This window comes from Siphateles boraxobius, unplaced genomic scaffold (assembly GCF_051911475.1).
Source record: "Siphateles boraxobius isolate OS27281-9 unplaced genomic scaffold, OSU_SipBor_1 77, whole genome shotgun sequence".
In the NCBI taxonomy this organism is placed as follows: Eukaryota; Metazoa; Chordata; class Actinopteri; order Cypriniformes; family Leuciscidae; genus Siphateles; species Siphateles boraxobius.
Genome location: NW_027509205.1, coordinates 19995453 through 20014504, shown reverse-complemented (window position 1 = coordinate 20014504; position 19052 = coordinate 19995453). Strand labels below are relative to the sequence as shown.

Below are 19052 nucleotides of genomic sequence, written 5' to 3'. Positions count from 1 at the left end.
TAGTTTTGCTTTTTTAAATTAGTTTTTATTTTAATATCGTTTTCAAATTTGCTTTAAATTTCAGTTTAGTTTTAGTTAGTTTTATTAATGGTTTTGTTAGTTTTAGTTTAGTTTTTATTTTGCACATTTCTATTTCTATTTAGTTTTTATTTTATTTAGTTTCAGTTTTAGTTCTAGTAATTATAGTTCAGCTGAGAAAACAGAACACTTCCAATGTAGACCAAAGCGAGACGCTTAATTTCAGCAAAGTTTAATGTTTTCCCAGATTACAGTTAACTCTTGTGCAGACATCTTAATAATAAAATAAAATAATGGTTTGAGATTGAACACAGCACCAAATAAATGGAACTTAAAAGTATACAAGAAAAAAATATGAAAAATTCAGAAAAACTAATTCATATTAAAGATGAAATCTTGTTAAACATGCCTAGTTTACTTTATTTCAGCTGTAAATGTGGCAGAGTGGCCACTGGTACTTAAAAAAAAAAACCCAGCTCAATTCATCTGACTACAGCCAACACAACCTGCTGTGTAGCCAGTGTGACTAAATAATGAAACATCTATGCAATGTTTGAGTGTGTACATGTTTTTCTATCCTGGTGGAGACTTAAACCTGAATGCACACAGACTCATGGGGACTTGTTTCACTGTGGAGACCTAAATTTAGGTACACAAGGTTATAAATCATTCATAATTAGTTTTTTTGTAAATGTAAAAATGCAGAAAGTTGTGTGATGGGTAGGTTTAGGGGTAAGGTTAGTGTAAGAAGACGAAGAAGAAGGTAGTGTAAAAACCATTACGTCTATGAAGAGTCCCCACAAAGATAGTGCACCAGAGTGTGTGTGTGTGTGTGTGTGTGCGTGTGTGTGTGTGTGTGTCGTGTCCTGGTATACATTGCGGGGAAATGTCTCCACGTGGATATTATTAGCAGTAAATGTTTTATAAAAACAATGATAATAACAGCAGCTTTCAGCCTGTCAATCTTCATGAAAACATGACATCTCAAACATAGTAGCCTAGTAGGCTACATTAAAGTTTTTTGTGCTTGACGAACTTGTTTTGCTGTCGCACCCGCATCTCGCAAATGAAACGGCATTCTAAAAATGCTGCGCTCAAGTTAAAAGAAGTCCAACTTGCCTCTTATTACCTTGTGTTATTTCCCATTCCACTGCAACAGACGCATCCTTTATGAACAGCTGCTGAGCACTAGCCATGTGTTCTACGTTACGGTCCTTCATTGAGCGCGTCACAGGACAGCGGTTAATCGCCTCAGCAACTTCACGCGTAGTTGAAGCGCCATATCAGGCATTTCCTTAAACAGCCACAGGTCAGATTTATCGCCAAAGTAAAGAGCTTAATAACGAAAACTATAATTTATTTTTGCTAATTATTATTTTATTTCAGTTAGTTTTTCAGTAACTGTTGTTAGTTTCGTTTAGTTTTAGTTTTTCATTTATTATGAATTTTAAATTTTATTTCAGTTTACGAAAATGTTTTTTGACCAATAGTTTTAGTCTTAGTTTCAGTTTTCGTTTACGAAAATAACCTTGGTCTCAGTTGAGTGTCCGCTTTTGAAACCAGACTGGTTGTTTTCCAGGAGTTTGTTCTGTGTAAGAAAGGAAGATATCTGGTTGAAAACAACTCGCTCAAGTGTGTGTGTTAGCTGGTAAGTTGGTAAGCTGGTATCAGTTTGTGGTTTGGTAAATTGGTCGCTGATGGTGGTTGTTTTATTTATGAAGAATGTGGCAAAATCGTCAGCTGTTAGGGTTGATGAAGGAGGAGGAGGGTTGAGAAGAGAGGAGAAGGTTTTGGAAAGCATGCGAAAGTCAGAAGAATTGTTAATTTTGTTGTGATAGTTACTCATTTTAGCAGTAGAGATATTAGCAGAGAAGAAAGAGAGGAGGGATTAATAAAGACCAAGGTCAGAAGGATCTTTCAATTTGCGCCACTTCCTCTCTGCACCTGAGTTTTTGAAATATGTTTGCAGAGAACATCAGATAACCAGGGCACAGAGGGGGTGGAGGAAGTGATCTGAGCTGTGCAGCAGAGTGACCAGTGTATGGTCAGTGGAGAAGTAGCACATGTAAATAAGGTAATAAGGTCTAATTGGTTACCTGATTTGTAAGTAGCCGCAGTAGATACTCGTTTGAGGTCAAAGGAGGCAAGCAGAGTGTGGAAATCAGCAGTATTAGGCTTTTCTAGTTGGATTTGAAGTCTCCAAGAACTACGAGAGGAGTACCATCCTCAGGGAAGGATGAGAGTAGCACATCAAGCTCCTCCAAGAAACTGCCAAGTTGACCTGGTGGACGATAGACAACTACAAATTGGATTTTAATAGGCCTAGTGATGGTAATTTAATGCGATTCAAATGAGCTGTTGTCACACAGAGGTGGTAAAAATTTCCAATCGTTTGTGATGAGAAGACCAGTACTGCCCTACAAAGGTAAAAGACCTTAACTCGCTAGAGTGTGGAACTGAGAAAAATGACTTTAAAGATTTTTAGTTGTCCCCCCAAATTAATTATAGGTAGGACACTGAAAATCGGGCAATTAGATGTTTAAGTAATGAAAATTATCTACATAAAAAAATCTTGAGCTCAAACTTGACTTTTGACCACTATTTTAAAGTTACTGTACTCTGCCTTTGTATTGTCAGCAAAAAGTGAGAAGTCATGCCAAGGCAAAAGGCAGTAACTTCCACATTATCAATATCTAGTTGCTGATCACCATTAACAAACTCATTATAGCAACACCTGTATAAAATCTAGTGATCATGGCATATATTTTGTATGATTTACAATTTCTACTTATTGCTATCCTGTGCTTTGGTTGCATTCTGGTGGCCCTATATTAATAGCCTACATTAGACATGACAAAATAGGTGTAAGAGTATTTTCAAGTGGTACCGAGTGGCATAAGACTTGCTTAACATGCGTTCAAAATGATCACGATAAAACAGATCCTCGGAGACTGATTTATAGGGGTGGATCTGAAAGATGCATACTTTCACAGGCACCTACCGAGATTCTTGTTCGAAGGTGTCACGTTCCTCGTCCTTTCACGAAAAGTAGCCTACGCAGTGCTTTCCCCCTTGAGACTCAGTAGGGAGCACGCTCTGGACTACCTAGACGACTAATGCATTTATAGCACAACCTTCTGTGTTCCGCGTCTTTTCAGTGTGTGGTGGTTTCACCTGTCTGGCCTATTATTGTGCTTGTGCACTTCGCTCGTCCCGCGGATTTATTCCGGACGCTGTGATTCTATAACCTGCTTGTAACAGCTGGTCTGATGTTGTATGCACCAGCACTTATTGCTTCCTTATGTTGTATGCACCAATATACCCTTGTTGCTTCATTATTATTTTCCCCTGTGATTAGTCCCGCGTCGGCTCGACCGAACTGGGTGAGGCGGGGCTTTAGTTCTTTGTTGTATTCACCTGGTATGGCATGTGTAACATTTTTCTGTCATCTCTGCATATCCTTCGCGATCATTATCGCACGTTTGTCGATGGAGCGGGTTTAGACCATACTAAATGTTCTGACCACATTAGTGCAGGACAAAGCTCTGAGGACATCAGAAGACAGGGATTGATGGCAGATGTACACAGTAGCTACACAGGCTACATCGTAATTTAAATTTTAATGGAGAGTAAAACAAAAGCAGAACACCGTATAATCTGGTAGGTAGCATTATTTGATAGAACGCCGGCACCGTAACTTCATATTGACGCGCAGCTAAACAAAGGCAGAGAACCGTAACTCAAGCGTGAGCGTTCCAAAACAAAGCCAAAGAGCCTAAACTGGTGTACGGTGTTATGCCTTGGTTTCTCATGGGTTTTTTGGAAGGTACGGATAAGTCAACCCATTATTTTCTCGAAAAAACAACGGATTTGACTCAAGCTACTTATCCACATGATAAAGGAGGTCTTGAATGTGCCAAACATATAAATAACTGATTTTCGACAAAAAACGAAGTTACGGTTTTTTGCCTTTGCACGGAAGAGTACCTCCACCTCTTCCGGTCAGACGAGGAGTATGTGAGAAAGTGAAGTTAGTTGAGAGGGCAGCAGGTGTGGCCGTAGTGTCCTCTTGTTTGAACCATGTCTCAGAGTCAGGGCCAATAGGCTGAGACCTGAATGGCTAGAAATAGATGTAATGAAATCAGCTTTGTTTACAATTCCAGAGGCCGATGGGAAAAGAGAATAAAGTACTAGAAGACACCGGTACACAGATTGCTAGGATTGTGCTGCCTCCTACGTGTGACATTTGATTTACGCGTGTTAGTAATAGTAGGGATTTGAAAACACATAGTGAAAGAAAGGTCACAAACAGAAATTTGAGAAGAAAAGTTGTATAGAAGAGAGAGTAAACAAAAATAAAATAATACTCAAGTGCCTTGTCGGTGTCCTTGCTTCGTGGAGTCGCACAGGCAGAGTCGCTGGTCTTTACACTATTAGGTCTTCACACGATGAGGGCTTCACACGAGGGCTGCCGCGTCCGATGCTACGGGATACTACTTGCTTTATACTCACCTGAAATGTCGTTATTGAATACAGCTGGACACGCCTCACTAGCAAAACAGTTTACCTTGTGACTAAACGCGAACAAACAAGACCTCTCCAACGAGATTTCAGCTCGTGAGCACAGTAAACAAACACTGTTTCCTAGTAACTACAACTGCACTTTAAATCAAATGAGAAAAAGATACAAAACACTTACAGTTACCGTCACCTATTGCTTGACTGCTTCTTTCTAATAACTGCTACAAAACACACTGTATAAATAGCGCGAGCTGGTAGCAATTTATTAAGTAGCTGTTCCTAGACCAGAGCATGGTCAATACTTATGAGGTTTGAGCAGTGTTCCAGAATCTGAGGATCGCTCTGAATGAATACTTAGCTCCCTAAGTCTGGTCGGAAGGTCGAAGGACTCTCATGAGGCCTCCTGTTAGATCCGCCCTAGAGCTGGAGGCACTCCCCTTATTAGGGTCCCTTTTAAGAGTTCCCAGCCTCCACAGGACTTTGAAGCACTGTGTAGATCCAGGATTGAGTAAAGTTACTCCCCTCGTTCGCAAGGGTTAGAAAGCGCTATGCTGAGTTCTTTCCAGGGTGCCTGTCTCTATGGTCCGGTCTGTGAGTGATTACTGCCACTATCTGCAGTCCTCCCTATCGGATGCCTCCACAAGTGAGGCAAAATATGTCTTTAGGAAACAGACAGGTTTTTGGCAAGACTAGGTCAGTAAATAAGACCGGGTCAGCCTCCCTGGTGGCATGTGGGGTTTACTTTATGTCCCCCTCAGAAAGTGACTGGATGGGACTCCTATGGAACCCCTGGCCATATTCCCTTAAAGGAACCCCTTCCACAGAAGCTGTTGGTTCCAAGCCTTTGACCAGCCTTGGTAGGCTTGGTAGGCCTTCATTGTATTGGAGGCCTCTTTGAGGCTTATAGCTCATAGGGAATAATGTCACTGACAGCCTGTATGTGACCCGAAGGGGGAGTGTTTTTTGGCATTTCAGTGAAACTGGCATTTTGTTACATTTTTTGTCACAGGCATAATTTGGCATGCACTCCCCTTAGCATGGTGGGGTTGGTATTAGCTCCCTAAAAAGGGACTTTCGAAAGGGAACCTCTAGGTTACGACCCTGAGAACAGGGAACGAGACACTGCGTCTTTTCGCCATGCCTCGAGGATGCCTGTTGCAAAGTCCATTCAGACGATAAGTTGTTGACATGTTCTCCAGGCTCCCATTATATACTTCTGGCTCGCACTTTAGTGATGTCATAGGCTGTCACTGGCCAATATGATTGCCGTGATTAGATAAGCGTTTCAGACACTGGTTCACGCGGAGGCGTTCCCCATAGCGTCAACGATGCAGCATCTCGTTCCCTCTTCTCATGCAACAGAGGTATCAATCGTAACCTAGATGTTTTCTTAAGTCGCCAGCCATTGGCAGGTGTGGCAAAAAGTTAGTTTTAGGCCCTGAATGTTCATATAATGTCCTTATTTTGGATCTTAGCATGAAATATGACCAGGCTTTGCAAGATTGCACTCACTGTTAATTACGTAAATTCTCATTTTACCTAATTAAAATAATGTAAAACAACATTGGTTAAGTAAATAAATTGTTCTGCTGTCACAAAACTAACAAACGTCAAAGTCAAATAACATCATCAAACTTGTTTCTGTCGTTTAAGGTGTGGGACGAGACACTGCGTGTGGTGGCTGAAGCTTACGCAGCAAAATGCATCTTGGAACACAACCCTGACCTTGAGAACCTCACTTTGGGTGAAAATCTCTTTGTCAGCACTGGACCTTTTAATGCAACAGAAGCAATGGTTAGCTGGTATGAAAAATATCTTAACTAAAACATAAATGAGAATGAATGAATGACTGATACCAAAAATAATAAATACCAGTGATCTGTGATATGCGGAAATATTACCTATAAGCATTGAAGCAACTCATTTCTTTTGCACCGCAGGTTTGGGGAAAATGTGGATTATAACTATGAAAACAAGCTCTGTCCTGAAGAAAAATTGTGTGGCCATTACACTCAGGTAAGAACCATTTTCATTCAGTGTTTTTAATTGGTTTTTACAGTATGACTATGCAGTAGAGCCCGACCGATAAATCAGTCTGCCGATATTATCGGCCGATATGAGACTGTTGCAGATATATCGGTATCTGGTATCTGCGTATATGACGCAGATATGCTGCCGATATGAACTCTTTTTTACAGAACATATAATGCGGATAAAATGCTTGTAAATTGCTTGTGCATGCTCCATTATTTGCTACTGGCAACCCAGGTCACTGTGGTGACACCAGCCAACCCTTTCACTTCAGTAATGAGGTCTCTTCAGAGTCACAGTGTAAGATGCGCGCGCACATTAGCTTTCACTTCACTGACAAGGTATGAAACATGACTAGCTAGCTAATGTAGCAAACAAGTATGATAAGCTTGTGAGAGTAAAAGGACATTGTTTATTTACTTTACATTGTGTCATCTGGTGACAATCTAGCGTTAAATCACCATTCAACAGACTTCACCACACTGCTAACTAGTTAGCAACTTACCTTTAAGACTGCTTGTCTGCTGCTGCCTGAACAAGACGACGGACGCGAGCAGCACGATGTGACAAAATACAGTTGAATCCATTATAATCAGTGATGTTGTTCACACTGGTTGCGGCACGACACAAGCGATGCCTCGTTCTGCTTTGTAACGGGCGCTTTGCCGCGTCCAGGGTAAACAGCTGTTACGACGCGAGCAACAACGTCCACTTCCGGTGTAGAGACTGTGTTAAAGCCCATTAACCTATAGGCCTTTAACGCTACATTACAACATCTTCTTCTTCTTTGGCTGCTTAACGGCGGATGCGGACTAACTTAGCGCACTACCGCCACCCTCCAGATAAATTGTGCTTGATCATCACTATGGCTTACAAAAAAAAAAGAACAAAAAAAAAGAAAAACTACACTCTGTCAATGAGTCCAGTGTTCTTTAAAAATTCAAACATATATTTTATTACTCTATGATCGGAAGCCTTAGACAAAATATCTCTTAAGATAAACCTTTCCCCACTGTCATCTATTTTCCTTTTAATTAAAACCCTTTCTCTATTAAATTTCTTACATATCATAAAGACATGTTCCACTGTTTCTGGCACATTAGATATCTCACAATTTCCTGACTTATGTTTTCCTATTATCTGTAATGTTTTGTTTAGTCCAGTGTGCCCTATTCTCATTCTTGTAAAAATTTTCTCTTCTCTTCGACACCTTATTACCGGACGCCCCTGGCCAACCTCAAGATTTATAATATAAAAACCCCTCCCTTTATCTCCCCTATCCCATTTAGGCAAGGCAAGGCAAGGCAAATTTATTTATACAGCACATTTCATACACAATGGTAATTCAAAGTGCTTTACATAGAAGAAATTAAAATAATCACAAGAAATCAGAATAATTAAAACAGTTTAGAATAAAAGATAAAATACAGAAATAATCACATGAAATCAGAGTAATTAAAACATAAAATAAAATACAGTGCAAACAGTTGGACGAACAGTGGCACAGTGCTCATTCAGTAAATGCACAGCTAAACAGATGTGTTTTGAGTCTGGATTTGAATGTGACTACTGTAGGAGCACATCTAATCTCTTCTGGAAGCTGGTTCCAGCTGCGGCTGGCATAATAGCTAAAAGCAGACTCGCCATGCTTAGAGTGAACCCTTGGTATTTCTAGCCGATTTGATCCTAATGATCTGAGTGATCTGTTGGGTTTATATTCAGTGAGCATATCTGCAATGTATTGAGGTCCTAGGCCATTGAATGATTTATATACCAGTAATAATACTTTAAAATCAATCCTAAATGTAACTGGCAGCCAGTGTAAAGACCTGAGGACTGGTGTGATGTGTTCATATTTTCTGGTTCTGCTCAGAATCCTAGCAGCAGCGTTCTGTATGAGCTGCAACTGTCTTATGGTCTTTTTGGGAAGGCCAGTGAGAAGTCCATTACAATAATCCACCCTACTGGTGATGAAAGCATGCACAAGTTTTTCTAAGTCTTGACTGGAAACAAAGCATCTAATTCTTGCAATATTTTTCAGGTGATAGTATGCTGATTTAGTTATTGCTTTGACATGACTACTGAAACTAAGGTCTGACTCTAGAGACACACCCAGATTCCTGACTTGATTTTTAGTTGTTTGACCCCTAGACTGAAGGTATGCGTTCACCTTGAGAACTTCATCTTTGTTTCCAAACGCAATGACTTCAGTTTTGTCTTTGTTTAACTGAAGAAAGTTTTGGCACATCCAATTGTTTACTTCATCAATGCATTGGCAAAGGGAGTCAATGGGGCTGTAATCGTTAGGCGATAGGGATAAGTAGAGCTGTGTGTCGTCTGCATAGCTATGGTAAGCGATTTGGTTCCTTCTCATTATTTGGCTCATTGGGAGCATGTACAGGTTGAATAGGAGTGGCGCAAGAATTGAGCCTTGAGGGACTCCGCATGTCATGGATGTCCACTCAGACTGATGGTCTCCTATACTCACATAATAACCTTTGCCTCCTAAGTATGACCTGAACCATTTTAGGACTTTCTCAGAAAGCCCGACCCAGTTTTCCAGCCTGTCAAGAAGTATTTTGTGATCGACAGTGTCAAATACAGCACTGAGGTCGAGTAGTACCAGCACTGATAATTTGCCTGTATCAGTATTTAAGCGAATATCATTTATTATCTTTATGAGCGCAGTCTCTGTACTGTGGTGCAGTCGGAAACCAGATTGAAAATGGTCAAAGTATCCATTCGAGCTTAAGAATTTGTTCAGCTGATTGAAGACAACTTTTTCAATGATCTTGCCTATGAAAGGAAGATTTGAGATCGGTCTATAGTTGTTTAATATGGTCTTATCCAGATTGCTCTTTTTAAGGAGGGGCTTGACAACAGCAGTTTTCAGGGAGGTCGGAAAACTCCCAGAGAGAAGTGAGGCATTTACCACTTCCAGGAGATCTGCTTCTAAGCTGTGTAACACATTTTTGAAAAAAGATGTGGGAAGTGCGTCAAGGGCGCAGGTTGATGTTTTTAGGTGCTGTACGGTTTCTTCCAAAATTTTGCCATCAATTTCTTCGAAATCAGACATAGTGGCTACTTTCTCAGGCTGTTGTCTGATCTGCCTGACCCCAGCGCAACTCAAGGATGAGCTGATCACCTTTCTGATATTATTGATTTTCTCAGAGAAGAAAGAAGCAAACTCACTGCACTTTCTCACTGAGAGCATTTCACTGGAAATCTGGCTTGGGGGGTTTGTCAGTCTCTCTACAGTAGCAAAAAGAGTGCGCGTGTTGTTTAAATTGCTGTTTATAATATTCGAGAAGAAAGTCTGTCTAGCTTTGCCTAGTTCCTTATTGAAAGCATGGATGCTGTCTTTGTAGATGTTATAATGGACTACAAGTTTTGTCTTCCGCCACATGCGCTCTGCTTTTCTGCATTGTCTTTTCATATTTTGCACTGCTGTTGAGTTTCTCCAAGGTGCTTTTTGTCTGCCACTCTTCTTCCTGACTTTCACAGGAGCAATATCATCAATTACACTCTTAACTTTTGAGTTAAAAGAATCAAGGAGAAAATCAACAGAGTCAGCAGATAAGCTTGGTGTTAAAGATATAGCCTTCATAAATAGTACACTAGTGTTCTCATTTAAGCATCTCTTCTTGACAGACACAGATCTAGCTTCAATGGCAGGAGAGATCAATATATCAAAGAAAATACAAAAATGATCAGACAGTGCTACATCCTTAATAACAATTGATGAAATGTTTAGACCCTTACTGATAAGTAAATCTAGAGTGTGTCCAAGATTATGTGTGGGTCCATGTACATGCTGAGTCAGATCAAAAGTTTTTAAAACAGTTTTGATTTCTTTTGCCATATTGTTTTCTGCATTATCTATGTGAATGTTAAAATCTCCAGCAATGGCAAAGCAGTCAAACTCTGAGGAAATTGTTGATAGCAGTTCTGTTAAGTTCTCAGCAAAAGCTGGAGAGTATTTTGGAGGCCTGTAAACAATGATAAGTAAAATGCGTGGAGCACCTTTTAACACAATACCCAGATATTCGAAAGACGGGTATTTCCCAAATGATATTTGCTTACATTGATAGACATATTTCACTTTTCCCATTTATCTTGCCACAACTTTTTAACATGTTTTTTAATCATTGACTTCGCTTCTGATTTTGATATTTTACACAGAATAGACACATTTGTCGCTTTCAAAGCCTGTTTAGCAAACTTGTCTGCCAACTCATTACCAACCATACCTACATGGGCCGGAACCCAAACAACATTTACATGCGTCCCCCCATTTTGAATACTATGAAGCAAAGTCAATATCTCACACATAATATCATGCTTTTCACTCGAATTACCTAATTTAAAAATTTCTAAGGATGACAACGAATCTGAACATACAACCACTCTCAATGGTTTAATTTGTTCTACCCACTGCAACGCCATCACAATTGCTATCAGCCCTGCTGAACACACTGACAATTGATCCGAAACTCTTGCAGAAAACTTAATATCAAACTCAGGTATCACATATGCAATTGACACTTTCCCTGTTTCTGGTTGCTTTGACTCATCAGTAAAAATTTGCACATACCAATAATAGTTATCCACATATCTCATAGCCATTTGTCCACCATCCCCCTTATAATTTTTAATCTTTTCATGCAAAGTTATATCAACGTCTGGAACCATCATCATCCACGGTGGATAGACTACAGATACAAAAATTTTCTACAGCTGCTTCCTTTACCTTTTCATGTATACTTGCACTAAACAACACTCTTTTACTTTTTGCCTGCTCCCATGTTGAAATGAGGACTCTTTTAGTTGGATGGTCTTCCATATGCCCCTTTAAATGAACATATGACAATGACATTTGCAGTCGTCTCAACTCAAATGGCATTTCACCAGGGGCGGATCTTGACAAAAATATTTATGGGGTGGCGAGAGGGAGGTAGGAATTTTTGAGGGGTGGCAACATATGGCAGACGTATATACTGAATTTAATCACAGTTATCACTGTTTGATGAGAAATGGTACGTACACACTACAAAAGGGCACAGACTGCCATTTACAAACTCATACAGACAAACTCAGTCTCATGGAATCAATGTCTTGCACTTAGGGTTGGGTATCGTTTGAATGTGAACGATTCCGATTCCTTGTTTCGATTCCGGTTCCTAACGATTCTCGATTCCAATTCTTTTAAGAGGCAGGGTCAAAAAAGTTTAGCTAACCTTGCTAACCAACGGTCTTTCTGAAGGAAATACTCTGACCTTCTCCATTAATTTTAATTCTATGAACTTTTTACTTTTTATTAACTTTATATGTATTGTTTTACTTACCGGATTCGGACTGCAGTGCAGTCACTGCGGTGCCAGGCTGGGGGTCAGAGCCAGAGGAAGAGACAGCGGAGGAAGGTCGGCGCAGCGCGTCAAAGACGGGGCTAACATTTATTGGTACTCCATGGATTCGGAGGTGCTTTATCATGTTCAACGTGCACCCTCCGATGCACGAAACATTTTTGTCACAAATGTTACATTTTGCCGAGATTTCGTTCTTTTTAGAAAAGTGAAGCCACATTTTGGACCGCCGACGCAAGCTATTCATGTTCGACTCGCGCGGTTATGCCAACACTTCCAGTGGACGCTTCTTCGTTGGTGTTCAGCGGTTTCTTCTTCCGGTCGGCGGACTGTGAATATCGAAACTAGGAATCGAAATTTTAACTTTTGAACGATTCTGGGAAAATCGAAAAGTTAGTCCCGGTTCCAATCGATACTCGATACCCAACCCTACTTGCACTTGAGGTTTCATGTGAAACAGTTCATATTAGGAATAAGCAGGCGTTAAATTGGGATTTATTATGTGGGGGCCGATGCTCTCCCTAGGGGGGTCCGGGGGGTATGTCCACCCACCCCCCATATGATAAAAAAAAAAAAACATTAACTGGTATTTTCTGGAGAGTTTTGTGCAAAGAAATGGAGAAATTGAGTATTACATGATATGTGAAAAACTGCAATGTTAAAAGCATATACTTTTCATTGTTGTAGTATCAACAGGTATTAGGACATTTAGCATTTACATTACTGTTAATCAGTCATCACTTGATTACACATTGCATTACCTTGTTATGATATAGTGACCCATACAATGTGCCAAACATAATGTGCCACATGAAGAGACAGTGCAGCATATGACAGTAGCAACAGCTGAGAAGATTTGGGTCTGTGGTGACCAGGTCCACCTCACACACACTTCCTTCTCCCATTCTCTCTCTTTACTACTACAACACACACACACACACACAAACACACACACAGCCTACTCTGCATCATTTCACATCCAGGTATGTACAAGTCACAAAAATGTTAATCAATCTATCCTTGTGGAAAGGTTGCTTGGTAGCTAAAATTAGGTCTAGCAAGTCTTATATTTCTGTAATTCATACAGATCTAATACAAATATGCTGACTGAATAGATTGCTAGTTTATTTTGAGTAGCCAGCTAGCAGTTCTCTTGGCAGTTTGCTGATAATCCGGTGTCTGAAGTAAAATGCTCAAAACATCTCCTGAGAAAAATCACATGGTCAACCTAGTCTTGGTTATTTAATTTTTATTTAATTTAATCTTATTTTCCTTACCTTGTCATTCAAGGCCCAGGGCACTTTTTGTACATTTCTGGAACGTTTGCGCGCTTCCACATCCCGCGCAACTACGGATCTCCCAGGAACATTCTTTACATACACTGTATTGCTGCGTACATTTATCCGTGTCACCTAGATGCGCGTGCGCGATCATGATCGGCTGACAACCAGATTAAGCGCCTGCCCAATTTAAGCACTGGGAATAAGTGACCATACAATGCCATCTCACGTAATAGGAGATAGAAGTATGATAGAAATAAGGGGCATTATCACAGGAAAAACATTAAGGTAAGACACGGGTGATGAGTGGCAGATGTGTGAGAGTTTTCTAATCAAATCAGTCTCTTGCCGCTCTGACGTAATCTCATGCTGCATTCACTGCAGTCGGACATTGGAGATTTGCGCTCGTAAATTGTCAAATTGGCCACAACTTTTAATTTGTTCCTGCCAACTGGGGTGGCAGCAGGGGTGGCAAGGCTTTCTTTTAGGGTGGCATTTGCCACCCCGGTAAATCCGCCCCTGCATTTCACCTATTTCAACCTGAAACGCTGATATAGGGGAGGTTCTCATTGCTCCTGAACATATCTGTAGGGCCGAACCCTGTATAACATCAAGCTTCTTTAATTCAGACTTTGTGGCAGACCCATAAGCCATGCACCCGTAGTCAACAATAGACCTAATTCATCCAACATATAATCTTTTCATTGAAGTCATATCTGCTCCCCACTCCTTATTGCACAAGCACCTAATTATGTTAATGACTTTTTTACATTTGTCAACTACCTTTTCAATATGATTATGCCAGGTAAGTTTAGAATCAAAATGCACACCTAAAAATCTCATACAATTTACTCTTTCTAAATCTCTACCAAACAATTGAAATTTAAACCTTTCTTCATTTTTTTTCAATTTCTTGGTTTTCTCAACAGAGAACCTGAATCCCCATTTTCCAGCCCATTCTTCGATAGCTTTTTGCAAATTTTTAACTATGAATTGAACATTTTTACCCCTTTTCCAGAGAGCACCGTCGTCTGCAAACAATGACTTGCCTATACTATAATCAAGTGTATCATATATATATATATATATATATATCATTTATCATAATAGAGAAAAGAATTGGTGAAATAACACTTCCTTGGGGTACACCATTTTCCACAAATACGCAATCAGAGAAGCTACTGTTTATCCTCACCTGAATTTGTCTATTGCTTAAAAAGTCATTAATCCAGTAATACATTTTCCCATCTATTCCAAGCCTTCGGATTTTAATTAACACACCATCCTTCCAAAGCATATCATATGCTTTTTCCACATCAAAAAATATAGCAGCAACTACTTCTTTACATACTTGGCCTTCCTTATATCACTCTCCAATTTAATAACTGGGTCCATAATTGACCTTCCTTTCCTGAAGCCGCTTTGGAACATTACAACATCAAGCAATATTCCAATAATTTATAACACTTTATATAGAGCCATTTTGCATAATGAGTAGTTTCAAGTTTAGTACATTTTGCTGACTACTTATTTAAAATATGATTTAAGTAAAAGTACTGTACTTACGTAATTAAACATGTTTTCATTATGGTATTATTACTTTTACTTTAGTAAACGATCGGAGTACTTCCTTCACTGGTAATAGAAAATAAGGTTTTGCCAGACACACTTTGGATATATTTATTGATATATTATTATATTGAGTAATTTTTTATATATATAATGTGACTAAATAAAAAGACAAAGTCATCAGTGAAGATGTGCAACAGTATTTAGAATATAATTAAGAATAGAACATGCAATGCAAACTAGTTTGGTTACAGCTCAAATGTATTTCTCATTCTATCATTCACCCTGCCTCCATTATACATCTTTGTCACACAAGTGTTTGATCACAACATTTGAGTGATCATTGCAAAAAATTTGTTATATATATATTTTATATATTCTGTTAATGTATACTGTATTCTATATACAGTACCAGTCAAAAGTTTGTACACACAAATGGGAAAGTGTGTCCAAACTTTTGACTGATTCTGTACTATAATATACACATAAATAATATTGCTTCTGTATTATAATATACACATACATAATATCAGCCGATATATCGTTATCTGGCTTTTTTTAACTTCATAATATCGGTATCGGCATCGGCGCCCAAATATCCATATCAGTCGGGCTCTACTATACAGGTGTGACAATGCGTTTCTGTTGTTTTTACAGATGGTGTGGGCAGACAGCAATAGAATCGGCTGTGCTACTCAACTCTGTGCCTCTCTAGAGGGTCTAGATGTCAAGGCCACTCTTCTCGTCTGTGACTACTATCCTCAGTAAGTGTTTCATTAATCCAAACTGAACATCAGCTCAGTCTCAGTGTTCTAGAAAGTGTGTTCATTCTGGAACATGGCCAGTTTTACAATATTTATAGTGGTATAAGCTGCAACTTAACATCATATGAGTTCATATACAAATATTTCTATCTAGAAGTCTATACCACCAGCTAATACTGAAACCGTTCAGGTAACCAAAGATATTTCTGCTGTACTATCAAAGCAGCTTGTTTTCAAACCTTTTTTATTTTCAGAAACTAGAATTGACAGTATAGTGAAATATACAATTTTATAAATCAATTTGAGGAGATTATAGAACTGTACGTTCTTTACCGTTAGCCAGCAACCCCACTTTTGAAAAATCCCCAGAAATGGCAGACCCAATCTAAAACAGACACAGTTCATGAACCCTTTGCATTAAAAGCACAAGGACTGTATGGTCTCATTTGAAAGCTGACACTTGGCAGTTTATTGTAAATTTAGAATTAATTGTCAAAATGAAAAAAAAAAGTTATAAATAGCATCAAATCATTTTGTGAAGTTATTAGACATTTATTTTTATGAAATATCTTCATGAAAATAAAATTGAAGTTGGCATTGTATCAATCTAAAATTGCACTGCAGCTAAAGCCACATGTCTGATATTATATTTAAAATCTGAAGATGATAAGTCCTAAACTCTGTATTTAGTTAAATGTTTTTCAAGATCATATCATATGAATATATTTTGAGAAGACTCTAAAATGCAAATTGATGTTTTTTTTTGCCATTTTCTAAGCATCTATTCAGTCTATTGCACAATCTCAATCTCCCCTGCACACATTCACACCTCTCCGGCCTGGTTATGGCTCTAAATATTATTTTCTTTTGATTTCATTATAATTACTAACGACTGGCTATTCGCGCTGTTTCAATCCCTAATTTCTTTTATCAAAGTTCTCACTTCAAATTTGAAACTGTATCAAATACCCTTTCACATAATAAAATGAAATATCTATGAAAATCCATCTTCCCTTTTTCCTTAATTTCAGGGGAAATGTTCCAGGACAAAATCCATACGAGTCTGGAGAGCCGTGCTCAAAGTGTCCAGAAAACCTGCCAGTGTGTGAGGAGAAAATCTGCGGTAATGTGAAAACTTTATCAGTGCAAATCAACTTAAAGGGATAGTTCACCCAAAAATGAAAATTCTGTGAGTATTTACTCACCCTCATGTTGTTCCAACCCCGTAAGACCTTCGTTCATCTTCGGAACACAAATTAAGATTTTTTGATTAAATCTGAGAGTTGGATCACTCCTAGGTTTCTAAGGGATTGAAACTTCTTCCCCGAAAAGTTATTAAAGACATCGTTAAAATAGTCCAAGTGACCACAGTGGCTCGATTCTAAGCGACGAGAATACTTCTTGTGTGCAAAAAACAAACAAAAGTAACGACTTTATTTCAACTATTCATTTCCTTCTCTATGGGCCTCGAGTCAGTTCACTAGTATAATAGCGTAGTGCTTCTGTTGTTGTACATCACACGCATCACACACATGACCAGCGTCGGCAAATATTGAGCCTGCGTGTGACGTACAACACAGAAGGACTACGCTGTTACACTACATGAACTGACTCGAGGCCCACAGAAAAGGAAATTAATCGTTGAAATAAAGTCGTTATTTTGGGGGTTTTTGTGAAGATGAACGGGTTGAACAACATGAGGGTGAGTAATTACTTACAGAATTTTAATTTTTGGATGAACTATCCCTTTAAAGCTAACATGAACTAAATCGTTGTGGAAATCGCCATGAATAACTAAACTATGTCTAGTTTTGTTGTACACCCTCCTCTCAATCTCTCTTTTCCTCACAGTGCGTGAGAATCTTTTCCATCCATCTGAGGAGCCGGATGTCACTGAAGATCCGACTGTCTTACCTGAGCTTTCCCACTGGACCACAGAGCCGGAAGTCACTGAAGAGGCGACTGTCTTACCTGAGCTTTCCCACTGGACAGAGCCCGTCGATGTTCCCCGAGAGCCCACAGACGTGCCTGTTAAAGTCGATGAGACCGGCATGGAAAAAAACACCAAGAGTCATGGATCCAAGATGGAAAGAGTCTCATCTCATTTACTGATGCTCATCGGGATAGTGCTTGTTTTGTGAGAGTCTGGAGTGGATGCGATCCTTCATAACCTGATGAGAAATACACAAAACACATAAGATGTGTGTGTGCACTGCAAAAATGATTGTCTTCCTCTGGATTTTTGTCTTGTTGTACACATTTCTAAACGTTCTTAAATCAAGATATATTTATTTGAGAAGCAAAATGACTGAAGATATTGAGTCTTGTTTTATGAAAAATGCATCAATTTGTTTAGCTTAAAACAAGAAAAAATATCTCTCAGTGAAACTCCTGACTCATAATCACCAATCATCGGCAGTAGCATATATATATGGTAGAAAACAGAAAACTAAGACATAAAGAGTAAATTAAGGTATTTGAGAAACACCTCTTTGAATTTAATCTCTTGTTTTATTGCAGCATTTTATATAGTGAAATGAAAACTTTTTCAAATCTTTTAAGATAATCTCATGCAAGCCGGTTTTTATGGAAGCTTGTTTCCGCCATGGAATAACACATAAATAAGGTATTGCGAGTTTTTGTCTCACAATTCGGACTTTTTCCCCACTCAGAATTGCGAGATATAAATTTGCAACTGCAAGAAGAAAAAAAAGGTCAGAATATTTTTAATTGCATGGCAGAAACAAGATTCTATAAGATTTGATCATCAGCTCATCTCAGTGTCTTTAAGGTTACTGTAAGATGTGTCACTTTAGCAGAAAATTATTTTCTGGTTTGAATTTGTGCAGCCTTTTTATAGATTGACTATTAGTATAGTATTAGTTTTAATGTTGAATTGAGAATTATTACAATGCACAAATACATGCATACACTGTATAGTATATATATTTTTTATATGTAGGCTAAACGTCATTTATATTTTTGTTAAAATTCAAAGGCTGGTAAATACTGGAATGGAAAAACCTAATTGAACTTGAATAAATTTTGAATTTTGTTGACTGATTTTGTTTACATCTGTTTTAATGATTTATCCTATTTAAAATGACCTATGGTGGTCATTTTCTTTAATATGTGGTCAAATGTCCACTTTTTTGGCTGTGACAACTTCTATGGAGTCACATGATGGATCACTGACCACTAACAGTTATTGATCATCTCCATCAATCATAATTCACAGATGATGATGATGTTGATGCTGTTCCATGTTGGACTCAACAGACATCACTAGATGGCAGTGTAACTCAAAGGTCTTGACATCTTTCTGTTTTAAAACAGAACAGGCAAAATATTCGATTAAAATCCATTAAAACTTTTAATGGATTTTAATCGAATATTTTGCATTTGCAAAGACCAATGAAATTAAAAAGGGAGTTCAGTCGCATTTAGTCCTTGTCTTTAGGCTATTAGCTTTGGGGTAATTTATGATAGTATACTTTTAGTAGCCT

At 38.7% G+C, this 19052-nt stretch overlaps 1 protein-coding gene across 1 annotated transcript in view; it reads left to right on the top strand.

Annotated features, from left to right (window-relative positions):
* Positions 1–18609, top strand: part of LOC143725824 (GLIPR1-like protein 1) — a 43282-nt gene extending 24673 nt beyond the window's left edge. The window contains exons 4-8 of the mRNA XM_077218616.1: positions 6193–6341; positions 6480–6555; positions 15440–15546; positions 16578–16669; positions 17398–18609. Of these exons, the coding sequence (XP_077074731.1) occupies positions 6193–6341; positions 6480–6555; positions 15440–15546; positions 16578–16669; positions 17398–17687 (714 nt within the window). The 3' untranslated portion in view covers positions 17688–18609. The remainder of the gene's footprint in view (positions 1–6192; positions 6342–6479; positions 6556–15439; positions 15547–16577; positions 16670–17397) is intronic.
* Positions 18610–19052: the final 443 nt, after the last annotated feature.